General features: G+C 40.7%; 1 protein-coding gene across 2 annotated transcripts; it reads right to left on the minus strand.

Annotated features, from left to right (window-relative positions):
• Positions 1 to 1,244: 1,244 nt before the first annotated feature.
• GSPT2 (G1 to S phase transition 2) lies at positions 1,245 to 3,690 on the minus strand. 2 transcript variants are annotated; one of them, XM_017645861.3, is made up of 3 exons: positions 3,550 to 3,690; positions 3,132 to 3,443; positions 1,245 to 2,846 (listed from the first exon to the last, which is right to left on the minus strand). In XM_017645861.3, the coding sequence occupies exons 2-3, from the start codon at positions 3,430 to 3,432 to the stop codon at positions 1,549 to 1,551; spliced, it is 1,599 nt and encodes a 532-aa protein (XP_017501350.1). In that variant the 5' UTR covers positions 3,433 to 3,443; positions 3,550 to 3,690; the 3' UTR covers positions 1,245 to 1,548. The 2 variants fall into 2 exon arrangements, with proteins under 2 accessions (XP_017501350.1, XP_017501349.1); XM_017645860.3 differs by having other exon boundaries at positions 1,245 to 3,443.
• Between the last annotated feature and the right edge of the window lie 5,886 nt (positions 3,691 to 9,576).

Here is a 9,576-nt window from a genome sequence, read left to right on the forward strand (position 1 = left end):
TATCCCTGTGGTGCAGGTTAGCTGACATATGAGAAAATAAAAATCCTTGCTTCCCTTGTGGATGCCCTGGAGACCTATGGTGGGTGATTTACAAAACCATGCTGTTGGTGCTGCTGAGACCAGTGACTATTTCTGACAGGTGAGATACCCTGGAGGTACGGAGGTACATGGGTACAAAAAGGGAACATGGAGAAGGGGACATGGCTTTGCCCAAGCATGGGCCTGAGGGTGAACTGGCAGCAGTCTGTACCCCTGTTCAATCAGCCTGTGGGTGTGAGGAACTGGCTGTGCCCACCATTGGGCAGGGGTTTACATTGGGCTACTTACTGCTCACTTACTAAGACAGAAGTTCTTGCAGCTGTTGACTGTTATGCAGGTTATAAGGCCACTCTCCTGGAGATAAAGGTAGCCACCTCAGGATCCACAGTTGGTGCTTTCTTCAATACACTGTTTAGAGACAAGTCCAGCATCTCTGACCCCAAGAGTGCATTATAATCTGACTGGAAAAATGACTTTCCACCTTTCTTACTAACCCTAAGCACTGAAGACTAGAAGGGTGGAATGTTCTCATTTCCCAGCTCAGGACCTTTAATAAGCCCTAGTTTTCAGTAAATGACTTACAGCCCTAATTGCAAGCATTTATCTTCTCAACAGTCATGCCCCTTATTGTGTTGTGCCCCCTTCACATGCCTCCTGGTGGACAAAGCAAGGGGGTGTGCTAAGATGATTGCATACAGATAGGAGTCTTGTCAATATATGGTCTGTACCCCCAGGTATATTTGTAATTTGGCCACGTTCATCATTATGGCACCTGATGTCCTGAGCTTTTCTTCGTCAAATCCCAAGTGGGTAAGCAGAGCTCCTTTATTAGGTGGACTTGGTCACAGAACACAAAATTCACTGGGAAAAGCCCTAAAATGAATGTGCTTATTTTTTCCAAAATTAGAATGTTTCCTTTAATACAAACCTGTGCATTGTTTGGAAATGCCTCCTTTAAAACAGTGAGTGGAGGATAGTATTTTAAAACCCAACTAATAAAATGTATTCAACTGCTTGAGAAAATAAAAAGCTAACTGAAAATTGCATACATTTGTTTTTGAAATATTCAAAAGCATTTGAGATACCAGTAAGAGCTTCAAATGGAGTATTTTATTCAGATGTTAGTTGCCTTTTTAACATGTACACACACACTGATACACTCCGATTGGTCTGCGTGGAACAAGGGTGGCCTAAATATCCTAAGGGAAAATGAAAAATTAAAAAATATATTAATTTTTCATTGTTATAGACAATTACATCCACATCACTTACAAAGCTATTACTGTTCTGTCCAAGGAAGCAGAATGATATAGGAGGAAGAAACTTGTGGGGAAATTCAACAGTGACACAGCAGAGACCTCAATATGAGAAAGCTGACAAAACATAGATTTTTGCTGTGAAATTTCTCTGCAAAATATGGAGTAAAGTCTGTCAATGGGTGGTAAATGAGAGATGATGGTGAATTTTTGTAGTCAATTCTCACAGTATCAGGGACATCAAGAAAACTGCTTAGTCCTTCTCCGGGACCAGTTTCAGAACTTTTCCAATCGCAATGGTCTTACCCTCATCTCTTAAAGTAAAACGACCCATCTGAGGAAAATCTTTAAATGTCTCCAGGCAGATAGTTCCTGCTGTCCTTAAACGGGCAATGCATACTTGATCTTGTTTCACAAAGCGGGGCCGTGTCTTACTTTTCTCTCCGGATTTTTTGTCTACCAAGGAGATTAAGGCCGTTATCTCCACTTCCTCAATACAAGTGTGAATGTGCAGCACTGCATTATAACCTGGGCAGATGATGGATTTATGCTCAATGATCACTATCTGAACATCAAAGGTACGTCCAGAATGGCAAAGATTATTGGGGTCACAAAGTATGAATCCTGGAAGAATCTCTTCTTCTTCAATTCCCTTCAGCCTGATTTTAAGGTTTTCACCTGGGGCTACATAGTCAGTTTCAGCATCATCAGAAAGGATTCCAAGAACTTCCACATTGTGCTTGTTTGGCATCATCACAAGCTGCTGGCCTTTAAAAATGGACCCTGATTCCAGCTTCCCCAGGACTACAGTGCCCATATCCTTGTACTTGTCCACAATCGGCAGTCTAATTGGTCCATCAACTGATCTGTTGAAGTTTGGCATATTATCCAAATATGGAATAAATGGCAATCCAGTGTACCAAGGGCAGAAATCTGACTGCTCTTTAATATTTGCCCCAGTCAGCCCAGAGCAGGGCATAAAGTGAATGTCCTTTTTGGGACTGAAGCCAACTTTTTTCAAAAAGGGCACCAGTTTTTCTTTACATTCTTCATATCTCTCGCTGCTCCAATTTACTGTGGGATCATCCATCTTATTAATAAGCACTATTAGATACTTTACGCCTGCTGTTTTTGCCAACATTGCATGTTCTCTTGTCTGTCCACCTTTTTCAAATCCAGTTTCAAACTCTCCTTTCCTGGCAGAGATCACCAGTACGGCCAAATCAGCTTGAGAAGCACCACCAATCATATTTGGGACAAAACTCTTGTGGCCAGGGGCATCTAAAATGGTGAAATGTTTCTTTTCTGTTTCAAAATAGGCACGACCCACTTCTACTGTCTTACCCTTGTCTCGTTCTTCCTGATTCGTATCTAAGGCCCAGGACAAATACCAAGTTTCTCTGTTTTTTTCTTTAGCTTCTCTTTCATATTTCTCAAGTGTCCTTTTGTCAACCATTCCTGTCAAAAACATTATCTGTCCTCCAATGGTTGACTTTCCAGCATCTACATGCCCAATGAATACCACATTTACGTGTTCTTTCTTAGGAGCACCTGAGGGTATGATCACAGATTTAGATTTTCTTATTTCCTCTTTCTCCATCATTTCCTGGCCACTTTCTTCTGGGGGCCCTGAATCTCCCAAGGAACTACCCCCTGGCTCAGCTTCACTCACTTCTTTATTGTGCTCCCATGACTCCTCTAGGACCATCTCCACCTCTCCATTTTCTACAACAGGTTCTGAAAGTTCCATGGTAATGGCTGAATTGAAACCTTCACGCGACACTAACTGCTCCTCTTTGGAATGTTTCACAAGTGCCCCCCGTCCCAGCCTTTTACCTTGAGGGTCGCCCGCGCCGCTGCAGAGCTCATCCGTGCCGGTGGTGTCGGCCGAGGGGGTCTGCGTCTGGGCCGGGCCCCGCAGGAAGAACGGCACGAACTCCGCGGCGTGTACGTTAGGCACGAAGGGTTTGGCGTTGACGTTGAGCTGATGGCTGAAGGCCGAGCTCAGGGGCTCACACTGGGCCTCGGCCCCAGCCACGGAGGCTCGGTGCCCAATCGGGGCCAAACCCAGGGTTTGCATGTCCACCTGGTCCCAGCAGTCGGGCGCCGAGTCGCTGCTGCTGCTGCTGGGATCCATGGTCTGGGGACCTGATAAGTGGTGGGGAGGGAGCGGGGTCAACAGGCCAGAAATAGCGGGCTGTGCCGCCAGGGGAAGGGCAGCAAGAGCGACGGGCCCAGGGGTAGCGACACGAACCTTAGCGGCAGCGCGGGGGGAGCTAAGTCCCAACCCTGCATTCGCAACTGCGGCGGCGGCAGCAGATATGGCGGCGGCTCAAACCTCTCCTCCTGTGTATGAGCGGATCTCCTCCCCCAAACCCCAACCACTTCCGACTCCTCAACCACCAACCCAAAGCCGGGCGGGGATTGACCCCTCGCTGCCATTCCGTGTGCTCAGTCTCCTCGATTCTCCGTCATGGGCTAAGGCCAAAAGGAAAATTTGTAAAACAAACACTTCCATTCATTTTTGTTCAGACGATCTGGGCGAGCGATTTGACAATTCAGCAATTAAACCTAGGCAGGCATACCTTACAATTTACAATTTACAATTCTACTCAAAGATTCAAAGAAAAAGGAAAATTCCTATTGAACAAATTCTGATAGGATATGGGTTAACTACCCAGAAACTAGCAACCAAAGGAAGAAATGAGTGACTAGGGAGGCACTCATGAAATACAGGAAGATGTAGCTGAACCTAGGGAATGTCACGTAAGATCACTCATTAATTTGAAACTCAGAAGGGCCTTTTTGATTTTCCCTTTTCCAGAGGGCCTCCGTAAAACCGGCAACGTTTGCTAATGGCTTCTGTGGTGTAAGGATGGGGTTATAACTTCTTTTCACGTTAATCACTCTAACTGCCTGCACGGAAGGAGAATTTGTCCCAACAAAGCTGCATAATCTATAGCATTTGCGCAGGTGCCTGGACAGTGGGTGTAGTGGATCACAATGACAAGCACTGGCTTCATATCACTTGTATTCTTCCAACAAACTATATTCTGGGTGCACCTGTGCCACTCACCAGCACCTCCTGAGAGTATACCCTGGATCCCCAGGCCTTCTTGCCTCATTCTGGAAGTCTGGAACCCTGGTCACTGCTGTTATTGGGTTTGCTCTAAGAAAAAATCAGTGTCATGTGGAAATCTTTCTCAGTTAGTGGTAAGGTCATGGGGCTGTGGGTGTCAGCCTTACTTAAACCAATTAAGAATTCTGAGATGGACCAAGTCCATAAGATCCTAATCAATAGACTCATCCTCAGAAAGACCTTGTAACATTTGAGCCAAAGCCTAGAAGAGCTGGTTAGCAAATTATCTTAACATAGATCAAACTGAAATAGAAAAATAGATCCTGGGGAAGTATAATTTGCTAGTACAAGATGGAATCATAGAGTTGGATATTAAATAAATCTAGCAAGTCAAAATATTTTTAAAAACTGCTGACTTATAATAAGAATTTTGTTTTCCAGACTTTAGGGTAAACAAAAATACCCTATGTCTAACAGACTTGGGCTCTTGATGGTTTCAATCTGGGGCTGCCACTATTTTACCAGCTATGTTCTGCCCCCAAGTCATTAAATATCAAGCCCTTTCATTCATGTGAATGGCTTAATTATTTGCTGTCACATGAAGACAATGTGCATACCTATTCACAATGAACAGGAAGAAGTGAGAGGTTTAATGTGCCGAGACCCCTGGATAATAATACTGTACTCGTGTGCTGGAGCATTTCTTGGGCATTCTGTGAACCTCGGATAGGATAGACTTACTAAAATGTCTCCGGGAGAACTTGTCAAGCTTGAGGCACCTGTGTTCCCATAAGGTTAGTAACAGCAAGGAAACAGGACAGACATGGGATGTTTTCTTTGCCTTGATCAATTGCAATGATCATGAGAATATTAGCATGACTGCTATTTAGTAGTATCTGTTAGAGAACAGAGGATGCTTCACTTTTAGAACTTTAAACAAGAAATGAGAAGCAGTGAGTGGATATCCTTACAAGCCATCATCCTTGGGGCTCAGGGGGAGGCAAGTCTGCCCAAGAGAAAAAATCATTGACCAGACTGTATACATGGAGACTATCCTTGGACAAAACTCATTTGAGTTGTGTGGTGGGGTGAGTGTTTCAAGTTTATCTGTCCAGAACTTTGCAAGAATTCATTAGTGAATGAGAGAATTCTCCTCACCAGTCTTTAAAAAAAAAAAAAAAAATAACAGTGTACGCAATATCTAGCCATTGGTTAATGTAATCGTTTCCCCTTAAAAATTTTAAAATTATGAAATATAGCACAAATACAGAAAATTGCCTTAAACAAAGTTATTGCTTGTTGACAGAAAGGAAACACTCTTCCAAACTACCATACAAATCAATAATTAGAAATTTGCCAGCTAACCCAGAAGACCTCTTTGAACCCTCTCCAATGACAGCCCACTCCCTCCATCTCTAAATATAACCACTATCCTGATATTTATGTTATCATCTCCATGATTTTCTGTCTAGTTTATCATACAAGTGCATACTCAAACACTATAGCTCAGTTTTGCTTAGCTTTTCTGATACTTCTTTTAAGTCTCTCTTAACCTACAGGTTCCCAAACTATCTCCCCTTTTTTCATGTCATTTATTCATTGAAGAATATGGATAATGTGACTTGAAGAGTTTTCTACATTCCTGACTTTGCTTGTTGCATACCTATTCTATAGTTTAGAATATTCCTTATTTCTCTGTATTTACTATATACCACTAATTGGATCTGTGAACTTGACCAGATATAGGTGCAACTTTTTGGCAAGAATACTTCAAGGGGAATATTGAGTATTTCGATTAAGAGGCACATAAGTTCAGGTTATGACTCTTTTTACAGTTAGCAATAGTTAATAATGACAGTAGAAACATAGGGGTTGCAGAATTGTGATATTATACTTCTGTTATTCTTTTTATTTCTTTATTTCATTTCTTATTAACTGGAATATTTCTTTAAAACAATTTCCCTTCATCAACAATTTTGTTACTTTGAAGTATAAAGTGGAAAGGCAAGGCAAAGGAGTGCTGATTATTGCTCTTTGAGAGTTTTCAAAAAATGGTGTGTTGCCTATAACCCTTCACAAATGAAAAATAAGAGCATTTCAAAAGAGTAATTATTAATTGTTGTATTATATATATTTGATATATTTTAAACAATTTTCCTTACTATACTTACTGATGTTAAGATGGTCCATTATTGACCAATGGAAGCCTCTTCAGATTGGATTATAAATGGTTTTGACACCATGCCAGTAGTCCTTGATGGTTTATTATCTTGTAGGATAAAATGTACATGACCAATTTTATACATTTCTGCCAAACCAGGAATAGTGGTTCTCAATGATAACAGGCAATAATAGAATTATAAAATGAAATAATTGCTCATTGGACTTATCCCACCTACACATATAGTTAGTCACAGTACTACCACCACCAATATGACCAGAAAAAAATTTTTTTTTCATAAGCTCTCCATATTCTCTACTACCATGTCATAGCTGAACTGCATCTACCTGATAATAACTCACTTTCGTTGAGTGTTTCCAAGGTGCAGGTCATACTTATTTGCACATTTCTTTGCTATGTTCACAATTATTTGCTATGTATTCTCTCATTTCATTTTCCCTACATAAAGTAATCTTATCACTGTATTTGACAGATAAGAAATTGATATTTAGAAAGGTTAAATGAATTATCTAAGGTCACATAGCTAGTAAACAGTGGACTTGGTTTTCAAATAGACAGTATGATTCGAAGGCCATACTGACCTGTAGTATCTATTGCATACTAAGAAAGGAATAAGGAGATTTGGTGGGGTTAAATCACAAATGAGAGAAGAGGGTCAAGTCTTAGATTATCTGGAGTGAATAGAAATACGGATGAATGCAAGAGAGAATGGATAATTCAGTCAAGTTCTTTTAGGAGAAATATGTTTTCTTCCTGAAGTAGAAGGTAACCCTGTAAAGATTATGAGGGACGATTGCAATATAAAAGTAAAGAATGCAAGAAGGTTTAAGATAGATCTGAAGTGTGGGGAAGGTGGCTGACTTAGGAGCAGTAAAATTATTTTATTAAGAATTCCAAGTAAGGAAAAGCAGTTTATACTGGACATAACACACCCAGGTTTTGAGATTCCCCTCTTCCCCCAACATACACTTAGCATTACTGAACAGCAAACACAAAGAGAACTTTAAATTTCATCCGTGTTTGAGGAATAGTAGTGCCAGGTGGGCTGAATGGAAAACAAGAAACTATCAAAGGGCAAGTAAATACAGGGTTAAGAACACTGTGTTGGCTGCTTTATATTGGTTCTCACAGCATATCCTCAAGATGTTTTCAAAAGTATGCCTCTCTGTACTGAAGTGGCTGGAAAGCTTGTCCAAATTTCCTAGAATTTTTAATTGTTTTTTATTTTGGTATCATTAATCTACAATTACATGAGCAATATTATGTTTACTAGACATCCCCCATCATCAAGTCCCCCCACATACCCCATCAAGTCACCCCACATACCCCATTAGAGTCACTGTCCATCAGCATAGTAAGATGTTATAGAATCACTATTTGTTTTATCGGTGTGGTACCCCTCTCCCCGTGCCCACCCCTACACTTTGTGTGCTAATAGTAATGACCCTTTTTTCCCCCTTATCCCTCCCTTCCCACACATTCTCCCCAGTCCCTTTCTCTTTGGTAACTGTTAGTCCATTATTGGGTTCTCTAAGACTGCTGCTGTTTTGTTCCTTCAGTTTTTTTCTTCATTCTTATACTCCACAGATGAGTGAAATCATTTGGTATTTGTCTTTCTCCGCTTGGCTTATTTCACTGAGCATAATACCCTCTAGCTCCATCCATGTTGCTGCAAATGGTAGGATTTGTTTTCTTCTTATGGCTAAATAATATTCCACTGTGTATATGTACCACATCTTCTTTATCCATTCATCTACTGATGGACACTTAGGTTGCTTCCATTTCTTGGTTATTGTAAATAGTGCTGCGATAAACACAGGGGTACATCTGTCTTTTTCAAACTTGGCTCCTGCATTCTTTCTTAGGGTAAATTCCTAAAAGTAGAATTCCTGGGACAATGGTATTTCTATTTTGAGTTTTGTGAGGAACCTCCATACAGCTTTCCACAATGGTTAAACTAATTTACATTCCCACCAGCAGTGTAGGAGGGTTCCTCTTTCTCCACAACCTCACCAACATGTGCTGTTGTTTGTTTTTTGGATGGTGGACATCCTAACTGGTGTGAGGTGATATCTCATTGTGGTTTTAATTTGCATTTCTCTGATGAATAGAGATGTGGAGCATATTTTCATGTGCCTGTTGGCCATCTGAATTTCTTCTTTGGAGACATGTCTGTTCAGATCCTGTGCCCATTTTTTAATTGTTTTGTTTGCTTTTTGTTTGTTGAGGTGCATGAGCTCTTCATATATTTTGGATGTCAATACTTTATCGGATCTGTCATTTATGAATATATTCTCCCATACTGTGGAATGCCTTTTTGTTCTGTTGATGGTACACTTTGCTGTACAGAAGGTTTTCAGCTTGATATAGTCCCACTTGTTCATTTTTGCTTTCGTTTCCCTTGCCCGGGGAGACATGTTTATGAAGAAGTCACTCATGTTTATGTCCAAGAGATTTTTGCTTACATTTTTTTCTAGGAGTTTTATGATTTCATAAGTTACATTCAGGTCTTTGATCCATTTTGAATTTACTTTTGTGTATGGGGTTAGACAGTGATCCAGTTTTATTCCCTTACATGTACCTGTCCAATTTTGCCAACACCAACTATTGAAAAGGCTGTCATTTCCCCATTGTATGTCCATGGATCCTTTATCATATATTAATTGACCATATATGTTTGCCTTAATATCTGGACTCTCTATTCTGTTCCACTGGTCTATGGGTCTGTTCTTGTGCCAGTACTAATTTATCTTGATTACTGTGGCTTTGTAGTAGAGCTCGACATTGCGAAGCGGCATCCCCCTGCTTTATTCTTCCTTCTCAGGATTGTTTTGGCTATTCAGTGTCTTTTGTGCTTCCATATGAATTTTAGAACTATTTGTTCCAGTTCATTGAAGAATGCTATTGGTATTTTGATAAGGATTGTATCGAATCTTTAGATTGTTTTAGGCAGGATGGCCGTTTTGACAATATTAATTCTTCCTAGCCAAGAGCATGGGATGAGTTTCCATTTGTTAGTA

The sequence above is a fragment of the Manis javanica genome, chromosome X (assembly GCF_040802235.1).
Source record: "Manis javanica isolate MJ-LG chromosome X, MJ_LKY, whole genome shotgun sequence".
Lineage (NCBI taxonomy): Eukaryota > Metazoa > Chordata > Mammalia > Pholidota > Manidae > Manis > Manis javanica.